Below are 24,231 nucleotides of genomic sequence, written 5' to 3' on the forward strand. Positions count from 1 at the left end.
TAAGCGTTTCCGCGGAGGTAAGCTCGCACCAGCATTTTTCCGAGCACCGCTGCTGATGAGCTTATGTACGCGGTGCTTTTCCCTATGCTATTCGCTTGTGACGGAAATAATAAGCTCGTTTTTTAACGCTCGAGGATCGAACTACAGTGCAATGTTCTACTCTCGCAGTAAAACTCAAGGAAACAATATTATAGGAGGAGGAGGAGAATAAAAGAAAATGTTCAGATTTAAGATAGAAATAGTTTTATTTATTAGTAATACTTTTTTAATAAAAAATTAAGATTTGCGTTTTAGCAAAATAATACGGAGAATTTCATTAAATCGAAGCGTAAGTAATTCTACAAATACAATGTTAAAGTAAACATCTAAAAATGTTAAGTTATTTATTTGCGTTTGTACATTACGTTCAATTTCCTGATAATTGCCTTTGATAGTAAGTTTTATAATTTCACGATCAATGTAAGACGAGGGAAGTTTTAATTCTATTTCGTTAATTAAATATCTCGCAGTTGCATCAACAGTATCGACTATGGCAACTAGCTGCGTTAAATGTGCATCCACGCATTTTTTAATATGTTCCAAGCTGAGAAAAGTAGTTTTCTGCATCACTATTGCAGCTGCGTAAGTCTTTCGTTTCTTCAACGGCGGTTGAGATTCTTCTTCTTCTTCCGCTTTATCTTCCGTTGCATGATCCTTGTTTTCCTTGTATGCCATCAGTACAGCCCTCGCTCCGTAAGCAATAGTGAAGATGATCGAAATATTCTCGATAATAATAGGATCTGGTTTAATCTTTAGATTCTCATTCAAGTATAGATTCATATGTTCCATATTGATTTGAAACTGATGCCACGTGTTGACGTCGAAACAAATTCCTTCGGCGTAATTGCCCGTTAATTTAACAATAGGCATGAAGCCGCCATCGTTCTTCAACTGCAATCCAACATGTATCTTTTTAGTGTGAGAAGAATTAAGTCCATACGTCGTCGATAACAATAAGTAACGTTGTTCGTGACTTCTGGCGTTGTCGATGTCGATGCCGTCGTTGTTAGCTATCTTGCGAATATCGCGATTGCGATCGCATTTCGCAAAGCCGAGTACTTCCTTGCGCGTAACCTGTTTTCACTTGTAAAATTTCACAAATAGTCAGGATAACCCGGTAAAATGGCAAAACTGCGAGGAATTCTTTCTTCGTGCCTTGAACTTGTATTTCTGTAAACTCGAACTCGAATGAATACGGAAGAACGACTTGTCGACTCGCTTATATTACCGTTCTCCCTCTCTCGCAAAAATTTAAAGAATAAAAGTGGGGAAGACGTATTTTACGTGAAAAATTATGATTTTTCATGTTCAGACCTGTACGCGTTAAATAAAAAATTTATAGAAATATTTAGAAATTTCTAGAAACGAGATCATGTAACGCGAGAAGAGGACGAAAGAAAAATCTGTGTATGTAAGCGAATAAACGAAAAATCAATTTTTTATGTCAAATCGAATTCTTATGTTTAAACAAACATGTATTAAACAAAAAGAAAACGCTCGGAAGATTTGATTTGAAAATATTTTTTATCCTTTTAAAATATAGCAAGGGATTTACGAGTTCGAGAACGCCTGAATAGGATAAAGATTAGAGTATCAATAAACTTCGTCAAAAAAAAGGTCTGAGATTTAATATATGCACCAATATATGACGGGATAAAAAATCAATCCTTTTGATTTTTTGTAGTTTATTGCATCTCGTAAAATAAAAAATAAATTATATTTTACGATTTTCCGGACTGCACTGAGAAAATAGTTGTAAAACTTAATAACACTATCTGAAATATTTGCCAGAAAGGAAATCGACGCTCGCCAATAAAATAACTAAAAATTTTTCTGTCACGCCTATTTGTGAAGAAAAAAGCACATTCTGAAGATAGGTAACAAATTAAGAAATATTTTAGTTTTAAGAAACACCCAGAATTTAAGAAAAGTAACATCCAATAGGTGAGTAAACTAGATTAAGAATACTCCTCGCCCCCTCTTTCGTGAAAAACGAAGAAATCGCTAGCGAGAAAATTGAAATTTTTTTTTCGATTCTCCCGCTCTTTCAAAATCTAAACGGGGAAAAATGTCGAATTTTTCGACGGGGAGTGAAGTATAAATTTCCCACAGTACAGAAGAAAATGTGCATTTTAAGTTCGACATTGTCCGAGATACTTGTCAGTTTCTCGAACGTACGCGTTTGTGTTATTGTCACGTGTTGCGAGTTAAGTGCAAGTGAAAATGTCGGCTCAGAAAATGCTGATATCGACGTGCATAAATTTGGCAGCAAATTTATCGCGGGAGATAAAGCCGGAGACGTATCTGCCCCGTCTGACAGAAGATCGGGATAATAACTATTATATTTTCGAGAAATTCGCGTATTCGATCTCAAACTCCTTACTCGGAGTTTTGTATAGATTGGGGCATTTCGGGGGTGATAAGGAATTATTGAACATTGCCGCCGAAGTTATATCGTTTTGCAAAGAAGCGGCACAAAGAAGAGGATGTTGATGGATATGCCGCCTATCTGTTGGCGAACCAACGAAGAATAGAGATAAGAGGTAATTATTTTATATACTTTTAACGTGCCGGTGATTGAATTATAAACTTAAATCGTTATTAATAATCCGTAGCAAACTCCAGTAAATCTTGCAATAATTCGTCCCTCTCAAAAGAAACGGGTGGCAGAAGAGCCCGAGGCAGGACCCTCACGTAAGTTTATACGCGCGTAAAATATATAATTATTTGTAAAAAAATTATATATATATATATATAACAGTTGCTGTTAAAAATTAAATATTTTACGGAGAGCCCGAATACTGCCAGCGGAAAATCCGGTTCCAATTGTTGTCGATATAGCGGGTAAGTTAACATTTTAGAGAAATAATAAAATATTAAAAAAAAAAAAATATAAAAAATATAGTAAGAAACTTAATGTATAAATATATTATTTCAGACCACGACGACGACAATGATGCTAACATCGTTATTCACGAAGCTAACGACGATGCCGACTACGACGATTCTATCATTGTCGTAAGCCCAGCGGATAGCTTGATATTTACACCAGGTAAGGTGATATTTAAAACATATAGGTTTACAAAACGACCGACTTTGAATATGCAAAGTAATATAAAACTTGTAAAATATATATGTATTATTTTTATAACAAAATTTCTAATGTTATAATAATATCAATAGAGCGGGAAGAGGAACTGAAGGAGGAAGAAGAGGAAGCACTTGAGGAGCAGAAAGACGAGGAGGAAGAAGTAGAAGAAGAAAAAGAAATTCTCGAGGAAGAAGAAGATCACAAGAGTAAAAAAGATGATCCTCGAGTGGAAGGTAACCAAAATTTTTTTACTTTTTCCAAAATTTTTATGTTCAAATTTAATAAATAAATTTAAATTTTTAGTAATTCGTCGCTTACAAATTAATTATTCTCCGGAATATTAGTTTCGAGAGTACGGAAGCGGTACTCGAGATTGGATATCGTCAAAAGGTGGGTTATCTCGTCGAATAATGTCAATAGTTGTGTAAAAGATTAAATTCGAGCATAAAAATAAAAGCAATATAACAGTACTTTATATAATTTATATAATTTATATTCAATTTTACAATTTTCTTTTTTTTAGTACAAAGAGGCGGAGGCGGTGAAGCGAGCAACACTGCAGAAAATCGCAACGATATTTCCCTGGAGACGGAGGAGGGTGAAGAGGAGGGTGAAGAGAAGGTGGGGGAGGAAGAGCATCGACACCAGCAACAACAGCAACATCAGCAACAACAGCAATATCATCAACATTGGCAGGTCGATGATTGATTTAATGATATAAATTTAATTAGGGAAAACGCGCGGCAGTTTAGAAGATTCGGGATAGTCGGGAGAGAAGCGAGTTTCGCGATACGACAGTTATCTGAAGGCGGGGATATTTATCGGTCTTTGAAAAATGCGTTTCGCGAAATTCACGCGTATGCAATAAATTTGAGTGAACCGGGAGATTACGTAGGTTTATCATTCGATTCACCGAATTTATCGCACGGTTCCACGGGATTATCCTTTCGTCCGGTGCGCGATTTGACTCACGAGGATATTTGGGGCCTCGTGACCGCGGTAGCACAGAGCGCGGAAGGACTTGATATCGCGGAGCAGTTTAACATACGCATTTTTAACATCGCTGTTCCTTCAGGTCGCGGCCGCGTTGCATTAACGCATGAAAATATCGCGAAACGCTGAATAGTCGAAATAAATAATTTCGACAACTTGTGTTTTCCGCGCTTCCTCGTAGTAGCGCAAACTTATTGCGATAGCGGTAATATACGTACGGGGGAATTGCACGAGAAATGGAATAAAGTAAGACAACCCGCAATCAAAGTTACAACGCGAATGGGCGTTGGAATTAACTAGAAAAGCTGGAGTAATAATTCCTGAAGAGGGTTGCGAAATTCATGAAATTGAGCGTTTTCAGCGATATCTCGCCGCGATCAATGTCGTTATCGTTGTATATAATTTTACTACTTTCGGTCACGACGCGAAACCGTACTATGACGGTACAGCGATACTCGCTTCTCTCGGGCGTGAATTCTCTCATCGACTAATAATTATGTATTATGAGAATTCACGCTATTTTAACTCTATATTAAATTTAAAAGCCGTTGCGGGTTCTCGTAATTTTTGTGTAACGTGTAATGTAGGTTTCCGGAACGATAGAGGTGGCGATCACCGGTACTCGAATAAATGTCTGCAATGTTTTACCGCGCCGTGCAAACACTCCGACGACGCGCAAATAGTAAAATGTGACGCGTGCGATTGGACGTTTTTCGGTGCTTCGTGTTTCGAGCGTCATCGTAAGGAAAAATCTTATGACGGTAAATTGCTCGCGAGTGTTTGTAGCGTCATACGATTTTGCAATGAATGCGGATGTATAGTTAAAGCAAAAGCAAAGCATGAATGCGGCGTTTCTTACTGCAGATTATGCCATTCGGAGCAACCTTGAAATCATTTGTGTTATATAAGACCTCTTCACAACGACGTTAATTCTTCTACCGAGCCGTCGTCGTCGACACATCTTCCGAAGGTAGAAGCAACGACAGTGACGGTAGATGTATCATTTGAGAAGAATAAAAGCATAATTGATAACGAAAAAGCGAGAAAATCGGCATTGACAGATAGAAAGGGACGCGTAGCATTCGTATTTTATGATTTTGAAACACGGCAGGACGAGACGCTCGAAGATACGACGTCCGTAAAAAGACACATCCCGACACTTTGCGTCGCGCATCAAATTTGCGAAGCGTGCGCGCAAAACAATGATATCTCCGTGCGTTATCGCTGATGCGGAGTGCGAGAGTTCGTATTTCGTAATGATCCGGTGAAATATTTTGTCGATTTTGCTACGCGAAAGACGAAATATTTCAAACAGATAATTTGCATAGTCCACAATGCGAAAGCGTTTGACGCTCAATTTATTTTGAAATATATTGTAGAAAATCGTGTCAATCTCGCGCCGAAAGTGATTTTGAACGGGACAAAAATCGTCGTATTAACAGTTGGACATACAAAGTTTATCGATAGCGTGAATTATATGCCAGTGCGATTATCCGATTTGCCGAAGGCTTTCGGGCTGAAGAATACATCGGGTAAAGGCATTTTTCCGCATTAATTCAATACTATCGAAAATCAAATGTATGTCGAGCCATTACCCGACGCGCATTATTACTCTCCCGAAACCATGAAATCAAAAGAGCGCAAATGCTTTCTCGCGTGGCATACGGACATGAGTAGGTATACTAGGGGAGTTCTAACTCAGGGGCAATGAGGGGGGGTGCGGGGCGGGGGGAATCGGGGGCGAGGGGGGTGACGTCACGCGGGGGAGGGGGTCTTATCAGCAGATAAGCTTATCTTATCAGCTCAGGTTACTTGATAAGAGGATCATGTTACCTGATATGTTTATAAACAAGATAAGCGGATATCTGTTACAAGATAAGATAAGCTAAGTTTTCATAAACAAGATAAGCGGCGTCTTTGAGCGATATCTAAGTTTTCATAAACAAGATAAGATAAGCTTTAGCGATATCTAAGTTTTCATAAACAAGATAAGATAAGCTTGTGCGATATCTAAGTTTTCGTAGAAAATCCAAGATACGATAAGCGGCGTTTTTGTAAGGTATCAAAGTTTGCAGATAAGATAAGCGGATATTTGAGTTTTCGTAGAAAATCCAAGATAAGCGGCGTCTTTGTAAGGTATCTAAGTTTGCAGATAAGATAAATTTTACGAAGGGCTGCCGCATGAATTGAGCGCCGACAAATACAGGTAGATATTTATTACCCCAAGATAAGATAAATTCTACGAAGGGCTGCCGCATGGATCGAGCGCCGACATTCAGATATCTATTACTAAGAGGATTGCGTTTCTTCATCTAAATTTTCTCCGAAGATAAGATAAAAATTCTGCGAATGGTTGCCGCCGATTCAGGCTTGGATCGAGCGCCGACAATCAAGCGGGTTGATACGTATATTTCTAAGAAATATCAGCGGGGGCGAACGCGGAATCCAGGCTTCACAGGTTGCGACATGGACTCGGATGAAATGAAAGGTAACGGGCGGCTTTATCTATGAATCTCTAAGAATTATCAGCGATATCTAAGTTTTCGAATCCAAGATAAGATAGCGCAAATATTTCTCGCAAATTAACAATTGCATCATCGCACGAACAAAGGGATGATCGGGATATATAATGAGGACCGATGCCGCTGCCGGGCCATAGTACCACTGGCGAGCGCACGTTCTCTTCATTCGGGGTGCAGAATGTTTGTAATACTATCAAGTGCTTCCGATATTCTCAGTTTAAGTGCCGAACAGTTACAATATATTCCGAAGATTGTTTTACTGCAAAAGTGCGGCTATTTTGTAGAGCATTTGTGGGACAAGCTTCCGGAGCATATCAAGACGGATCCGGAGGTTCAAACATATTGTCGCTGCCTCGAATATTACAATCGACCGTGGATGCAAACGCATATTGACGGTCCAGCATCGATGATCAGGGATTGCAGCGAATGTCAGCGAAAATAGGCTGAGGTTACAAGCGTAATACAGTGCGAATAAGTGCCAGACATTAAAAATGGAGAACGCGGTAAAAGATTATTCGAGGTGTTTTGAGAATGTTGAGAGATGGTATAGACATCTCGAGGAATGCTATGATGAAAAAAAAGATGACCCGTTTCATTTTAAACGTGAAGCGGTGACATCAGTTGTGCAATTCGTAAGAAATCGCGAACTTGGTGTGCAAAAACCGCATACAAGAGATGTTGCCTATTTCCTGGAAATGCACGAAGACATTTTAAGAGTGACTGGTGGGTTATCCAAATGCACCAGATCGTCTAAACGACACAAGCGAGTCGTATGTTATCAGCGTCGCTACAAAAATTGTGCAGAATATTTCACTGTGGACAACCTTTATTTTGCCGACATGGATATGCCTTCACCATCGGTGTCATGCAAAAAACAATCATCTGATTATGATTCGGACCGAGAAATAGAGGAGTCAGATATGAGAGAACCGAGGCCATCACCATCGTCGTCATCATCATCATCAGATTACTTGTTGTAACCTATTTATTTGTCTGATTAAATAGGTGTACAACATATGTGAAGAGTATGTCAACGTTTTTGAGAGTAGATATGTATATGACTTCGCGGAAGGTGTACACATGTCGATAGTCAACAGCTGCTATTTTTGTTTCGGCGAAGATCATCTTTCGGAGATAATAGCAAATCTTTCGGAGATAATTGCATCATACGTTGAAGAACAAAGGGATGATCGGGGTATATAATGAGGACCGATGCCACTGCCGGGTCATAGTACGGTGACATTTGCGAGCATAGTAGTGAGCATAGTGAATTGTTTTTGCAATAAAAATAAAGAACGCAGAACATATTGAGAGCGACGATGAGATGATCACGATTTCAGACGATGAGATAGAGGTGATAACAATCTTCGACGAGATGGAGGTGATAACAATCTCCGACGACAGCGACAGCGACAGCGATGTTGCGATGTACGACCCCGACTATGACAGGGAGGTGAATATCGTCTTAGACGATATTGAGGAGATGGAGGTCGATATCGTACCCATCGTTGATGATGATGACGATGATGATGATGATGAAGAAGAAGAAGAAGAAGAAGAAGAGGAGGAAGAAGATTTGCACGATGATGGGTACGATAGCGAAAACGCTGTTCGGGAGTCGTGCCGCTCGCACATGTTGGGCATACGAGCAGTTGCATCCCTCGACGAACACACGAGGGTATGCACTGTAACGTCGTATGTCATGGCATACGTCGCACCATGGGGGTCAGTGCGAATCTGTATGCCCTGTTTCATGAGAAACAGGGGCAGATTCATTTCGATCACGACCATCGAGAGCCACATGACGGCGCGGTACATTGATGCACCACATCTGCGTTGCACCGATTGCCAGGGGAGATTATACATATTCTACCTGGCCAACGCATGTCCCACCTGTCAAGGACGTGAGTATATATATATAATATGTCAAAAATTCGAGTAATAAAAAAATTTATTATATTTCTATGCACAGATGCCGAGTCTGATAACAGCGATAGTTGATGCGACCCCCTCTCTCGCAGTCGTCGGATCCATGCATGGATGCAACGCGCTGGGTCTCTCTCTCGTCGGCTCTCTCCGCTCACTCTCGCCGTCACCATACATAAGGAATATTTTATATTTTTTTATATTTTTTATATTTTTTATATTTTTATATTTTTATATTTTTTTATATTTTATATTTTATATTTTATATTTTTATATTTTTATATTTTTTTATATTTTACATATATTATTTTTTATTTTTTATTTACACACACAGTAGAGAGAGTTTGGAGTCGGTAAATACCACGGAAGTGACAAACCGTGGGGTCCTTATCTCTACTGTAACACATGTACAAGTACACACGCGGAAACCCATGCTGAGGTAACGTCCGCTTTCCAGAGCGCGCAGCATCGACAGCTTCTTAATCTCGCTCAACAACACGTGTAGCATTCGCCATTGTATCTTGAATATGTTGATCACAGGCTCCAGTGCAGAATCTCCATACAGGCAATTATTGTCGTTGCGCGATCGTATTAAGATCAACTCATGACGCGCATTAATCACTACTCGTTTGTAGTCATCACAAAATCCCAGCAACATGTAGAGCGGTACGCAGAAATTGAAGTGTCCACTCGCAGAAATTGGATCACTCCAGCCAGCGTTACTCATAACCATGCTTCTATCGAATGATATCGTTACATAGTTTTTGAGCAAACTTGTTATTCCTACATTTCTGTTGCAATCAATCTCCACACCATCGAGCTCATAGCGAATTTCGTCAAACATGAATGCGACACAATTATTTCCCAGTGTCACATCGGATCCCTCAACTGGACGATTTATCTTCAGTTCTCTCTCAATATATAAGAAACTCTCGTACGGCAATGTATACAAATCCTGTTGTATGGGTATTCTTATCTCATCGCTGTGTCCAAATGTGTTGGCAAACGGGTTGTATGTGTGAGTCTCATCTTGACGATGCGATCGTCAAAGACTGGCTCTTCCTCGATGTTGAAAATCTCAGTCATTGTTCAGATGGCACGCACCGCAAATCCCAAAGATTGTAAAAACGCAACGTTTGACGAGGTGAGTCTCTTCTTCGTGGTTGATTTGATATTAGCGAATGATGTTGCTGCTGGTCTGATTGTGTTCTTCGTGTCTTTTTTCAACACGAGCATCCCGTCGCACGAGATGTTGCTGTCGCCCGCCGTCGTACGTGCAATCTGTTATCTCTTCGCCTCAAAAATCGAGCAATCGTCCCTTCTGGTCAACAACGCGTAACACTAAATCAGTAATGCTCCGTACGAAGACCGGCAGGTAAATGATCTGCGCCGGCGTTTCCGATATCTTATATCCAGGTGGTACTTTCGATGAAAATTCATGTACCGTGTGAACGAGTTTACCGCTGTATGCACCCGCGGTCACGTTACACTCTATGCGGATAATGTTTACGTTGATAATATTAATCGGCATGTCCGATTCGTACCATTTTCGCGGTTGCAATATACGATTCGAGAATCCCAGCAGCGATCCAATGTTGTTGGGCATGCTAAAATTTATTCTGTATGCACATTTAATCTCGCTTTTCGTCGTATTGTAATTAGCGCGGAGCACGATTGGGTAATTTTCATCGTCGACACCTTTATCACTAACAGCATTATGTTTTCGGGAAAGTGCGCGTTTCAAAAATTCATGTATCGCTTGCAGCTCGTACGATCCCTCGGGAATCGTAATTTCCGCGTCGTCTTTGCCGTAGTAAAATTTATTATTTGAGGAATTCACATTCGATATAGTGTGATAAGTCTGCCAGACCGAGCTTGTAGTCCGCATCGCTCAAATCTATGGGGGGAAAGTAGGTCGCCGCGAGGACACTACTCTTCCCAGTCAATGTTAGTGTTAGCGACATGTTGACAAAACTGAGTTAAATAACGCAATGTCAGTCTTTAAATTTGCGGCGAGAAATCTCGGAGAAACTGCAAGCACAATTGTCCACAGATACTCTGATCATACGTTTGATAAGAGGTGTAATTGTATTCTAATTTCGGCACATTTAAATATCGCATTAATTCCTCGGGTGGTCGAAGATAGCTAAAACTGTCGAAATAGATTGCGTGATTTCCTCTTTTTGCATACGCCATCCAATGAGTGCCAGGACCGTCTGTACTGTCTAGATTAACGATACCACTCTCATTTTCTCGCGCGCCATTTATCGGTAAATTATTGCGCATAAATACACCTCTAAAGTATGGAATGTGCATACGTTTTGCAAGTTGTAGCAATTGCACATTTGTAGTTACACCTTTCGGCATTTTTAACGTTTTTTTGACGTTTTTTTCTTCCTCGCTCCTCGTCCATATTTGTAAGGGGCGAGATACAGTCTGCGGCCTTCCATGGCGCGATTGTGGCGTAGTATCTCTTGCAACTGACGTTGCGCGGCTTTTCTGTCGTTCACCGCTTTTGCTACGCCAGCCGCTCCGCCAACCAGGAATCCGAGCGCGCCCAGCATTGGTAAAATCGGCAAAAATTCACCTCGTTTCGCTGCCGAAAGTATCCTCCTCTTCTTTGTCCTCTTTTTCGTCCTCTTCTTCAAGCCCATGTTGAACTTCGTCTTGGCCTTCATCTCTGCCCAGACAACTGTGGCCGCGGTTCTCTCACCGAGACTCAAGTCTTTCGCGACGATGCGAGTTTTCGCTTTCTCGGCGAGTACCTTATCCGCCGCGTGTCTCTCGGTGAGTTCGCTGCTCCGAGAGTACGCTATATCGTGTTCACGGCACGCCGCGTCCAATGGGTTGACACCGTGATCACCTCTAGCCAATCGCTTTTCCAAACGAGTTCCCGGGCCGCAAAATTGATAGCCGGGAATATGAAGCTCGACCGGAAGTGCGTTTATCGCACGATTTAATACACCTGTGCCTATTTTCGTTGACATCCGCTGCAATCTTTAGACAATACTGAGCAAAGCGCGAGCTCGCGCAGCTATAAATAGGCGAACGTTGGAGGTCAAATCGGGAGTGAGAAAATGAAATTCGTGCAACAACCTCTGACGATACGAGTAATGAATTACGACGACAGAGTACGCTGCAGCGTGAACGAAGGTGTGCGCAAACACGGTACGATGTTACCGACAACTATACGTGCGATCGTTTGCGGCCCCTCAAACTATGGTAAAACCAACGTGTTGATAAGCCTGCTGGAAAGTCCGCACGGTGTGCGTTTCGAGAACGTGTACGTGTACTCTAAATCGCTGCAACAGCCGAAATATCGCTATTTAGAAGATTTATTGACGCCGATTGACGAAATCGGCTACTTTACATTCTCCAATAACAGTGACGTCATTCCACCGAGCGAGGCATGTTCAAATTCAATTTTTTTCTTTGATGACGTGGCATGCGACAAGCAAGATACGATAAGAGAGTACTTCTCAATGGGGCGCCACTCGAACATCGACTGCTTCTATCTCTGTCAGACATACGCAAGAATACCGAAACATCTTATACGCGACAACGCGAACCTGCTAATCCTGTTTAAACAGGACGCCACCAATTTGAAGCATGTGTACAATGATCACGTGAATACCGACATGTCGTATGAGGATTTCAGTAATTTATGTCGTACATGTTGGCAGCAAAAGTATGGATTTCTAGTGATAGACAAGGACAGCTCTCTTACGAACGGGCAATACAGAAAAGGATTTAACGAGTTCGCGATACCGCAGAGCCATTAGTCGTCGGCAGCACTCTTTAGAGTTTCTCTCGACCGCGAGGATTGTTGGTGACATGGCTGATAATATTCGCGAGCGTGAAAAGGTTGCCATGGAGATTGCGAAGATGGCCGAATCGATCCGCAAGAAACATCGCGTTCTGAAGACCGGAAAGATCGATGATGATATCGCCGTCAAAACTCACTTTAAACCTATTATCGAGCCGCTACAAAAGATTGTCGACAACGCGACGATTTCGGTGAAAAACAAGCCTAACACCGACGACGACGATGACGGTGTGAAGATCGAGACACAGTATGAGGGGGAAACACCGAAAAAGAGAAAACATAAAACCATCAAGCGATATAAAGAGGAGGAGGAGGAATTGAAAAAGAGAAAATATGATATTTCGAAGCCATTGGACGCTTCACTACCGACAACATCTACATCGATAAGCGTACTACCTGTGATACCCAGAGCACTCGTAGACGAAAATGTTTTCGGAACCCATCGTAACCCGCCCGAAATATCCCTTCGACACTGGTTAAGATCGCCGGAAGGTCGACAAATGATGCGAAAGGATTGGGGGCCATTAGGACAAGAGTACATGGACGCTCTCCTCGGTGCTGATGAGAAGAAAGAAATTGATAATGTATACGGAGTCTATTTCGACGAGAATGAAATGCGCATCGAAAACAAGCGATTCGCGATTGACAAAGATGACAATATAATCATAGGCGACACGCGGTACATTGGAACGCCCGGATTGTACGTGTTGATCTTCAAGAAAAGACCTGATTACCAGGAGGATGATTTGCAAAAATACAAGCATATATTATTGACGACAAACGTGCATAAACGCAATTTTGATGCGCAAGGTCGTGTGAAGGGTAGCAAGGGGGACAAGTACAAATATATAATCGCATCGTTGACGCGGGTGGAATCGGATGACTCAAAATCTGGCATGAGAATGCCTCGCACTATGACGCTAACCAACAATAAGATTGATTACGTGCACTAAGACGACCCCAACGAGCTAGTGGATCGCCTACGATTGCTCGATGCTTCACGCCAAGCTGGCAACAACGCGCATGACAACGAGATCCTGTCGATTATCGAGGAACTGCAGGAAGCGGGCATTATTATAAATTAAACGAGGGTCCCGACAATCTATTCAGTTCATCGCGTGACACTTTACAAAGCATTGAAAAAATGTCTATCAATAAATTTGGATTATTCGAGAGGAGAAATGATGCAACCCCTGGCACAAACGATCAATGGTATAGATTGATTAGAAAATGCGTGCGCAAAAACGCTCTGCATCGCGTCGCTACAGATTATGACGCGAGATCGCGCAAGATTCGCCGTGTAGCGCAACCTGAGGCGGATACCGATGCCGTCAACAAATTGTACCTGGAAGAGTGCTTTAAAACATTGATGATCCAACAGAAAGAGTCAGATGAGAAGCTGGCTGCGTTAGAAAAGGATGTACGAGCGTTGGAAACTGCGATAAAAAAGCTTCTGTGTGCGCTAAACACTACCTCAGACACAGGCATCTAATGAGCGGTTGGCTCAGAAACGTCTATCAAACAGTTGTGAAACGTCTAGAAAGGATTCTCGAGTGGTTGTAAACAGTTGTTGAACAGCTACGAAGGATTATCAGCGTGCTACTAAACAACAATAAGTGGCATTAGTGACCGACTCGGAAGCAGCAGTGAACGACCTGGAAACGGTGGTGAACGCAACCGCTACGATCGAGGTTACGAACATGTCAAGCAGGGCTGCGAACGAGGCTACGAACAAGTCCTTAAAGGTTACATACAAGGCTATCAACAACTCAGTAAGGGTTGCAAACAGGTCAGGGACGGCTGCGAACGGGCCAAGACGGGCTACGAACGGATCAGAAGCGACTGTGAAAAAGGCTGCAAACGAGTCAAAGACGATTTTCGAGTGGGTCAAGGACGGGAGTGAACAACGTTATAACGTGAACAAACCCCGAAAGAACCCCGAAACAACTTCGAAACATAGTGGCACAAACGTGAACGAACCTCGAAACAACGTGGCATGAACGTGAAAGAACCTCGAAACAACGTGGCACGAACGTGAAAGAACCCGAAATAACGTGGCACGAACGTGAAAGAACCCCGAAACAACGTGAACGAACCCCGAAACAACGTGAATAAACCCCGAAAGAACCCCGAAAAAACCTCGAAACAACGTGAAAGAACGAGAATAAATAGTGAAAATAACAACGAGCAACATAGTTTGGAGAGACAGCAGTTGGTAAACGAGTTGCACGCGTCAGCGAGAAAAAATTTCCCTCGAAGACATGTCATAGTGCGAGGATACGATGATCTGTGGCAAGCCGACATTGTCGAGATGCGTCCGTACTCCCGTTTCAACAGAGGTTACCACTACATACTCACCGTCATCGATGTGTTGAGCAAGTATGCGTGGGCTGTACCTCTCAAGAGTAAAGGAGAAAGCGAGACAGCTGACGCAATCGCCGAGATAATTCGAGATAGCAAGAGATGTCCGAAAAACATGCAAACCGATAACGGGAAGGAATTTTACAACGCCGATGTGCAACGACTTATGTGAAAACATGACATTAATCACTATTCGACATATTCGGTATTGAAGGCGTCGGTCGTCGAGCGATTCAATCGCACGCTAAAAAACGATATGTGGAAGATGTTTACGCTGAATGGTACTTACAAATGGTTCAACATGCTGCCACGCCTCGTATCAGATTAAACGGACGCAAGCATCGAACGATTGGTATGCGACCCGCTGACGTTACCCCCGCGATCGCCGAAAGACTCTTGGCTACCGTGTACAATCGTGTAAAAATCGCGGGCCCGGCAAAGTTCAAAGTAGGTGATCAGGTACGCGTCAGCAAGTACAAACAACTTTTTGAGAAGGGATGCACACCAAATTGGACAACCGAGGTGTTTAAGATTGTTAAAGTGCAGCATACTAATCCCGTAACATATCTACTCGAGGATTATCGCAAGACATCTATCGCTAGAGCGTTTTCCGAGCACGAGCTGCATCGCGCAAATTGTCCGGATGTGTACCTCGTAAAGAAAATACTGCGCAGGAGGGGTGACGAGGTTTACGTGAAATGGCTGAGATTCGACAGTTCGCACAACTCTTGGATACATAAAAACAATGTTATTTAATGTATTTTATTCAATCATTGTATAACATACTATATATTGTATACCATATATAAAATATATAACAAATATATAAAACAAAAATATATATATATAATTCTCATTACTACATCCTTACAATATAATATAAATATAATAAATATAATATAAATATAATAAATATAATAAATATAATTTACAACGGTATTCGATAATGTCCCCATGGCAAGGTGTTGGTCGAATCAGGTATGACATACCGTTTGTCGTCGTAGGGACTTAAAGCAATTTTTGTCTCGCTGATGGTATACACTTTATGCAATTTCGATCTTATGCATGACTGTTGACGCGTCATTTCAATTTCGTCATTAAGGCAACGCGTATAATCGTCGAATGTTATACTACGCGCTACGACGTTATTTTTGACACCTTTTGCCTTTTTAGTGTCTTTTTTACCGTCCACCCGCAAAGCATACATTTTTGCTCTAAACCCGACGAATTCGGTCATTATGGCGCCGTTATTCTCATTTTTCATCAGACCCGGCACCTTTTTATTGGCGAGTGGTATACCGTACGCATTATTCGCGGCGTAATCGCTGGTATCGAATCGAGCGATATCACGTTTCAAATTTTCATAGACATCCTGGCATTTAATTTGATATATTAAACTATCCGTGTCGGTGTACATTACTCTACAATTGTCACGATAGAGCGGTGACATGTATTCGTGATGAAATTCATAAAGACATACTTTTGATATGTCGAGTATGCACATGCCGACGTAGATTGGCTTGTAGAATTTTACTTCGAGTTTGCGTAATTCTATTGCAACTAATTTTTCCGAAAATATGCTCGTACTATGAATATTTGGTTTCGCGATCATTGCCTCCGCACCGTACCGTCCGTCCCATTTTGTTAATAATTTTACATCTACATGATTGCGCACATTTTCCATCGTTTTGCCGAATACCGCATTATTCATCAATTTATATAAATTTTTTTCAAAATCGTTTTTCGCATGTGTTCTAAACTGTGTATTGAGTTCGATGTATTTTTGCAGCCACGCTGACTGTGTGAATTGTAGTATGCGGTATATTTTTGTTATGCGTAGCCCGTGGCGCGTGCACTGCTGTAGATTACGATAGTGTATTACATAGCGCTTCTTATCGCAAAGCGTTGCGAGGAGTTTATACTCCCGCTTGCCGGGCGGCTTATCGCGCGTCGGGCAAAACGGTAGGTCAATGTGGGTTTCGATGGGTCGTACGATTGCATGTACTTGTTATTAGCCTGTGTGTATCGGCCTGAACATTGACTAAGGCCGCCGCGTATACCCCGTTCGACAAACATTACCATGTCAATGTCTGTTAATAATTCAAATTTTATATTTGTATGTTTTAACATGGCGTCCCATGTATATCCGGGGAGAGTATAATAATACGCGGGATCGAGTCCATAACTTTTTATACAACTATCGCAAAAATTCTCAAATATATCGGCTAATAACAAGACATCAATTTTTAAATATAAATCGCTATATTCGCCTAGCGTTCGAAGGGAAAATCGGCTCCAGACGGTCTCGGCGTGCGCGTAATCACTCTCGGATACTGTGTCGCCGGTTAAGGAACTGTAAAATGAGTCGCGCAGCGGTAAACATGTGTCTTGTAATCTGTCCACGCTGTCTATGTATTCGTACGGAAAGACGCCCTTTCGTGTCAATAAATTGAATTTTTCACTAGTTAAATTTTGATATTTCGAATGTAAAATTTTTAGTTTTACTTTGTCCAAAAATGACGCTAATTTGTCGAAACTAGCGCTGAGAAACTTGTACGAATCGATAAACCGTAATTTAATATAATTTTTCGAATTATTGTCTTGTGTCAATCTAACAATTTTCGAGAATGATATGTATTTTTCCTTTGTTATCGGAAGTAATTCGATTTCCCCTTCGAACGCTGTGGCTATGTCCTCGATAATAAAATGCGCGTCGTAGCCGGACAGATTGTGAAAGACTATAGGGATACAAAATGATTCTTTATAATTTAAGTTACAATTTGAGTGCGCGGGACCCCTGTACCGCCCGGTGAGGTGGCAATGATCGCGGACGCGTGTATCGTCTACGTCAAACGGTTTCTCACAAATGTAACAATGCGTCGCGGTGCGAAATTTTAACCACTCGTCAGGCGTTAAATTTACCATAAGGACATTGGTCGTTAAAATATTTTTCACGCAAATTGCTAAATTTTTAAGTTGTTCGGCGAACCACGCGACGCAATTGGCACTACGGCGGGAATTGTACGTTGACAACGAACTGTCGTACGAACACTGTACGTAATACGCGATGCTGAACACTTGATGGTGGTGATAATTTTTGGTATCTTCGGTCTTTGCCAAAACACACTCGAGGTCGGCGTACACCACAAACGGAAGCCGCTCCTTCCTCGTGTAATTGTCGAAGCTGAGCCACTTGTCATTCTCGCTCGGCAACCGGATAACGCAGTCGTTCAGTTTCCCGCAATCTTCCGCATGCGCCTGCAATTTATCCGCCGCTTCGAAATAATGTAGGCATCTGTAAAAATAAAAAATTTAATTAAAATTTAATTAAAATTATTAATATAATTTAAGTTTAATAAGTATATACTTACCGATCGTAGATATATTTTTGACCATGTTTTTTGCTCAGTTGCGAGCCCACAAGGCGAGACAGATTTTTTATACAGGCGAAATGTCTGACGCTGTTTTCATCCTCCACGTACAGCAGATTGACGTGTCTGTCTTTCTTTTTTTCCGAAAGACGTAGCGGGACGATGTTCTCGTTCTCGATGATGTACACGTTTACGGAGATGTTGTTTGCAAGTTCGTATTTTTTAATTTGATTCACAGTCACTGGAAACTCAATGTTTTGGAGATTCAGCACTGTGGTGTAATGCGGATATGAGGATTCTCGTTCCACATTTCTTTCAGCGGGGTACAGAGCGGCCACCACTGACCATGCGAAACACGCATTGTCCGCTGATCGCACATTAACAACCGCTCTTTTTACCATAATTTTTTGCGGTAATTTAACATGGCACCCTGCGCGCATTGGATTGTACTTGTTGATATTCATAGTCAAATTTATTATCCGCGACAATGCCCAGCCGCTATCGCGTTCCTGGAACTCTTCTAGCGATGCTAGCGTGGGCTCGATTACGCGGCGCTCGTACCACTCGCGTACATCGGACGTGCGAAAAAGTTCAAAGTTTCTCGTGTTGATACTTTTATTGGCGCGCTTGTCACCAGACACAAATTCGCCGTTAAAAACAGTGTTCACTTTTACACTAATGTGTCTCTGCAGCACATTCTCCACGTTCTCGATTACAATGTCTGCGGCATTTTCCAAAAACTGACGCGGTTTAATATAGTCTGCGTTAATTACCGCACCGGTCAATATACGGCTATCGAACGCCGTATCGATTTCGCGCCAAACGAGTCTTTGCGCGTTATTGCCACCGCCACTAAATCCACCACTAAACATTGTAACGGTTCACCTTTCCCGACGCCGCGGATCGGCTCGCCGGTTCCAGGATTCGGGAGAAAGGGGGGGAAACTCAGACTCGCTTATTCCTTAATATAAAAATAGTTGGTTTATTCAAATGAAAAGAACAACGAAAAGAATGTTTGATAGAAGGGTACAGGTCACCCTATGGGTTTAGCGGATCGCTGGTATACAAAGTGAACGGTGATCGCACGGAGCGTCCGGTGGCGTGAAGCCTGAACAAAGAACTTAAGAGCTACCCGGTATATGTACAAAGCGTGAGGATCGAACGGAGCGTCCGGTATATTTACAAGCTCGGAGGCGTATAGCCTATAACGGAGTCCGGAAGGGACTTACAAGTCTCTTGGTATACGATGCTGGAGATACGGCGGGCGGAGGCGTATAGCCTATAGCGGTGTCCAGATGGGACTTACAAGTTACCCGGTATACGATGCTGGAGATACAGCAGGCGGAGGCGCATAGCCTATAGCGGTGTCCAGATGGGACTTACAGGTTACCCGGTATACGACAATTGCAGCTACAAAGTACGGGGCGTAATGCCTTTATTCAAAACGGGAAGCTGTAGAGCCAACGTACGGCGGCATATAGCCTTATAATGATGTCCGGAAACCGAGAAACCCAGTATAACGACGAGAAGCCCGTCGCCCGGACGTTAGCAGGGTGAACCGGAAACCGGGAAACCCAGTGTAACGACGAGAAACCCGTCGCCCGGTGGATAGCAGGATGGACCGGAAACTGGGAAACCCAGTGTAACGACGAGAAGCCCGTCGCCCGGCGTATCACAGGAGGAGACCGGAAACCGGGAAACTCAGTGTAACGACGAGAAGCCCGTCGCCCGGCGTATCACAGGAGGAGACCGGAAACCGGGAAACCCGGTGTTACAACGAGAAACCCGTTGCCCGATACTAACGGTAGGAACCAGCGACCGAGAAACCCGGCACTTTCACAACGAGAAGCCCGTTGCCTGGTCTGGGAGATTTGGGACGGGACTGGTGCCGGCTCATCCGCCGAGCCGGCTTATATACCCGTCCGGCGGTCCCCCACTCCGCGTCGAGTCCGTGGCGGGGGTACCGCGCCGGAGTCGCGGTGGGGCGCCCCCGGGGTGGGGCGGCCCGTGTGGAACAATTAGGGGCGCCTTTAGGCGCCAAAGCCTCACGTGGCGGGCGGCTGATCGGCCCGCGAGGCGTTAGTAACGGCTGCGCCGTTACAACATGGATTCACCGACATACTGTCTTTGCAAGCGCACCTTCGCACCCTCGAGTCGCGCTATTCTCGCCACGAGAGATTGCTTATGTCCAATCGAGAGACGCGGACGCTTGGCACGGCTGCGTTCTTCCAGCTCTTCGATAAACCGTTCGCACTCTTGCAGCCATCCGAAATATTTGCCCAAGGTGGCGACTTGGCGGGAACGCTCCAACAGGTCGCGCTCAATATGTTCTACGTTCTCCATTTTTATTGCAAAAACAATTCACTCACTACTATGCTCGCCAGTACTATGGTCCGGCAGCGGCATCGGTCCTCATTATATATCTCGATCATCCCTTTGTTCGTGCGATGATGCAATTGTTAATTCGCGAGAAATATTTGCGATATCTTATCTTGGATTTGAAAACTTAGATATCGCTGATAATTCTTAGAAATACATAGATAAAGCCGCCCGTTACCATTTTATCCGAGTCCATGTCGCAACCTGTGAAGCCTGCGTTCGCCCCCGCTGATATTTCTTAGAAATATACGTATCAACCCGCTTGATTGTCGGCGCTCGATCCAAGCCTGAATCGGCGGCAGCCATTCGCAGAATTTTTATCTTATCTTCGGAGAAAATTTAGATGAAGAAACGCAACCCCCTTAGTAATAGATATCTGAATGTCGGCGCTCGATCCATGCGGCAGCTCTTCGTAGAATTTATCTTATCTTGGGGTAATAAATATCTATTTGTCGGCGCTCGATTCATGCGGCAGCCCTTCGTAAAATTTATCTTATCTGCAAACTTAGATACCTTACAAAGACGCCCCTTATCTTGGATTTTCTACGAAAACTCAGATATCCGCTTATCTTATCTGCAAACTTTGATACCTTACAAAAACGCCGCTTATCTTATCTTGGATTTTCTACGAAAACTTAGATATCGCACAAGCTTATCTTATCTTGTTTATGAAAACTTAGATATCGCTAAAGCTAATCTTATCTTGTTTATGAAAACTTAGATATCGCTCAAAGACGCCGCTTATCTTGTTTATGAAAACTTAGCTTATCTTATCTTGTAACAGATATCCGCTTATCTTGTTTATAAACATATCAGGTAACATGATCCTCTTATCAGGTAACCTGAGCTGATAAGATAAGCTTATCTGCTGATAAGACCCCCTCCCCCGCGTGACGTCACCCCCTTCGCCCCCGATTCCTTCCCGCCCCGCACCCCCTCATCGCCCCTGAGTTAGAACTCCCCTAGTATACCTATTGACATGCGGTTAAAAAACATTGTGTTTGATTTTCAACGCGAGATAGTACAATATTGCCGTACCGATGTTGATATACTTTGACGAGCGTGCATGGCGTTTAGAAAAATTTTTATAGCTCGCGGAAATGTATGTCCGTTCGAGGAATGTACAACTATTGCTTCAACGTGTATGACAGTTTTTCGGAAAAACTTCTTACAGCCGAATACGGTAGGCGTTATTCCAGCGGGCGGATACAGAAAAGCGAACATCCCTTATAGAAAAGTATTACTGGTTGGTCAGTAATTTATTACTGAAGTATTGTAATTTATTACTGGTGATTAGTATTTCATTCTTGTACTCTAATAGTTCAACTACTGACCTATGAGTAATAGCTAGTAATTTTAGTAATTTATTCTGGAATCTGAAGTACTGGTGCAAGTACTTCAATACTTGCATATGTAATGGTAAAATACCGAAGTACTGAGGGATACAGTAGTTCAGCTCAGACATAAAGTACTAATAGGATAAATAAGTATTTTCTCTAGTAATTCATTACTTGGTGTAGTACTTAAGTACTTGTAAAAAGGGGATTCAACTACTGGGGTAAATACTGAAATACTGAACTTATGTCTTTTTTACTGTTCTTAAGTTTTTAAATATCACAACCTATTTCTACAATAATTTAATACAATTTTGAGATAATAATTGTACAAACCTAATATATAAAAATATAAACCTAATATTATAACATGAAATAAATGATTGAATCTAATCAGCTGTTGCAATTATGATGAAATTAAGGTTGAAAAAAAGAATGGTCAAATTTTTCTGAAAACATAAATAAAATGTATTTCTCTTGACATAAAATAATACAATGACAAGATATATTAATAATTAAAAAAATGTTAAGATTGAATAAATATATTAAATTTTATTAAGAGAGTACATCAGAACATAAATATTTCTAATAAAATTATACTTTTGTTTAATTAAACTTGTTTTTAACTCTTATACTTGAAATCATTTGTTGAGGAATTTTATGAAGTGTATCTATCTTAGTCTCTTTCTAAAGAATTAATTAGAGGATATACGCATAATTTGCTATCATATGGTGTTACAACGCATTTGCACTGTATCATTTGGGGAAAAATAGCCATATATTCAGGAGTCATTTCCATAATGCTACAGAAAATGTTAGAAGAGACATTGATTGAGCGATTTTGACAAACAATATCATTTATTAAGTGAAGACGCATACCTAATAAAATGCATTTCATCTGATTAGATTGAAGAGTCTTAACTATAAGTACATGTGATATGGAGATTACTGTTTTATTTTGTAAATAAACAATATTATTAATGCGTCTTTTCATGCGTTCGTATCCTTTCACATGAAACAGAATATTTTTGTAAATAAATCTACGAAACAAGTAAATTTGCTGATTTTGTATGTTTTCCTTTAAAAAGTTTTCCACAGCAACTTTTTGAGTTAATGTTAGCGTAATATAATCAGGCTTACCAAATAATCGTATATGCTCACCATATGCTACGCAGTTATTAGATGTAAGCTTTCGAAAAGTCAATGCTTCGTACAAAGGTTTGGCAAATAATGCATTATTATTTGACAAGAAAAGTTCTGCACCCTTTTCTTTAAGAGATTGAAGTCTTAAATAAAATTTACAAATTTGCAGGGGTACTGCTTGAGAACTCCGAAACATCTTGGCTAATGTACCATTATAATGTTCATATGGAAAACAAGATACAGCCCACAGAGCTCCAAACTGTTTTACACTTTTAGGAATGTGGAGAAGTAAATGAATATTAAATTTCATAAGTTGAGGTGCATTGTATACGTCTTCTATATTTAAAACAAACTGTCGTATACACCTTTCTGCAATAGAGAAATCCTCTAATGAAATTTTTTCACGTAGAAAAATATGTACACTACATACAAGAAGAAACCAATGCTCGATATATTTTCTTGGCATTTCTACTTTATGTAAACACGGCAAAGAGTAATATAATAAAAAGTTTTTTCATTCAGAAGCTTTCCATAGTTTACATTCTGTAATGGACCGAGGAGTTCTAGTAATTTCACTTGGTGGCTTAATAGAACAAAGGATGGCATCAATTTGTTTTAGCTTAATGTCTGATCTGATATAGAAAGGTTCCTTCTTATTTTCTCCATTTTTCCACCACTCCACCATAGTTTTTACAACACCAAGTAAAATACAATGCATGTAATCAGGCACAAAAAATGTTATTATATTAAATAAGGGAAGCAGAAGAAGGACAGATGCATCCTTTATTCCATTTTTAACCTTTCCAGTTTGCATGACAGTTTTGGTATCTTGCACTTGTTGTTCGTGAGTTCGTAATTGTCCTATATCACCACGATAAATCCTTGCTCTTCCACGACCAACTTCACACTCCTCTCCTTCATTCAGACAAAAAGAACAGCCTTGTTTACCTCGAAATGTTTTTAATTTCTGAAGCAATGGTCTTGCTTGAGAATCAACTGAGGCTATGAGAGTGTGAACTTTTACTTTAGCTTTGTCTTCAGAGCCTGGAACGACATACTCTAATCCTTCATTATGTAGCATACTTAGTTCCTCAACAAATGGTTTCAAGAATATATTCATGTCAGGTTTAGATCCATACCATAATCCGCAGAGTAAAACATTTTCTTTACGAGCTTGAAAAGGCAAATTATTTACAGCTACCTGGATAGGCCATAAACTTACTTTAGATGATTTAAAAATTTGTAC

The 24,231-nt window shown here is 41.4% G+C and overlaps 3 protein-coding genes and 1 pseudogene across 3 annotated transcripts; 1 reads left to right on the forward strand and 3 right to left on the reverse strand.

Moving 5' to 3' along the window:
• Positions 1 to 276: 276 nt before the first annotated feature.
• On the reverse strand, positions 277 to 2,184 carry LOC146722687 (uncharacterized). Its single transcript, XM_085484001.1, has 2 exons — positions 2,155 to 2,184; positions 277 to 1,113 (listed from the first exon to the last, which is right to left on the reverse strand). The coding sequence occupies exons 1-2, from the start codon at positions 2,182 to 2,184 to the stop codon at positions 277 to 279; spliced, it is 867 nt and encodes a 288-aa protein (XP_085340127.1).
• A 78-nt stretch (positions 2,185 to 2,262) lies between these two features.
• LOC146722688 (uncharacterized) lies at positions 2,263 to 5,351 on the forward strand (annotated as a pseudogene).
• A 10,335-nt stretch (positions 5,352 to 15,686) lies between these two features.
• On the reverse strand, positions 15,687 to 16,267 carry LOC146722689 (uncharacterized). Its single transcript, XM_085484008.1, has one exon. It carries the CDS (start codon positions 16,260 to 16,262, stop codon positions 15,687 to 15,689), a length of 576 nt encoding a protein of 191 aa, XP_085340134.1. The 5' UTR covers positions 16,263 to 16,267.
• An 836-nt stretch (positions 16,268 to 17,103) lies between these two features.
• Positions 17,104 to 21,732, reverse strand: LOC146722690 (uncharacterized). The gene is made up of 4 exons (XM_085484002.1): positions 21,681 to 21,732; positions 18,130 to 18,850; positions 17,623 to 18,053; positions 17,104 to 17,111 (listed from the first exon to the last, which is right to left on the reverse strand). Exons 1-4 carry the CDS (start codon positions 21,730 to 21,732, stop codon positions 17,104 to 17,106), a joined length of 1,212 nt encoding a protein of 403 aa, XP_085340128.1.
• Positions 21,733 to 24,231: the final 2,499 nt, after the last annotated feature.

The sequence above is a fragment of the Nylanderia fulva genome, unplaced genomic scaffold (assembly GCF_048542155.1).
Source record: "Nylanderia fulva isolate GAGA-0341 unplaced genomic scaffold, ASM4854215v1 Scaffold287, whole genome shotgun sequence".
Taxonomy (NCBI): domain Eukaryota; kingdom Metazoa; phylum Arthropoda; class Insecta; order Hymenoptera; family Formicidae; genus Nylanderia; species Nylanderia fulva.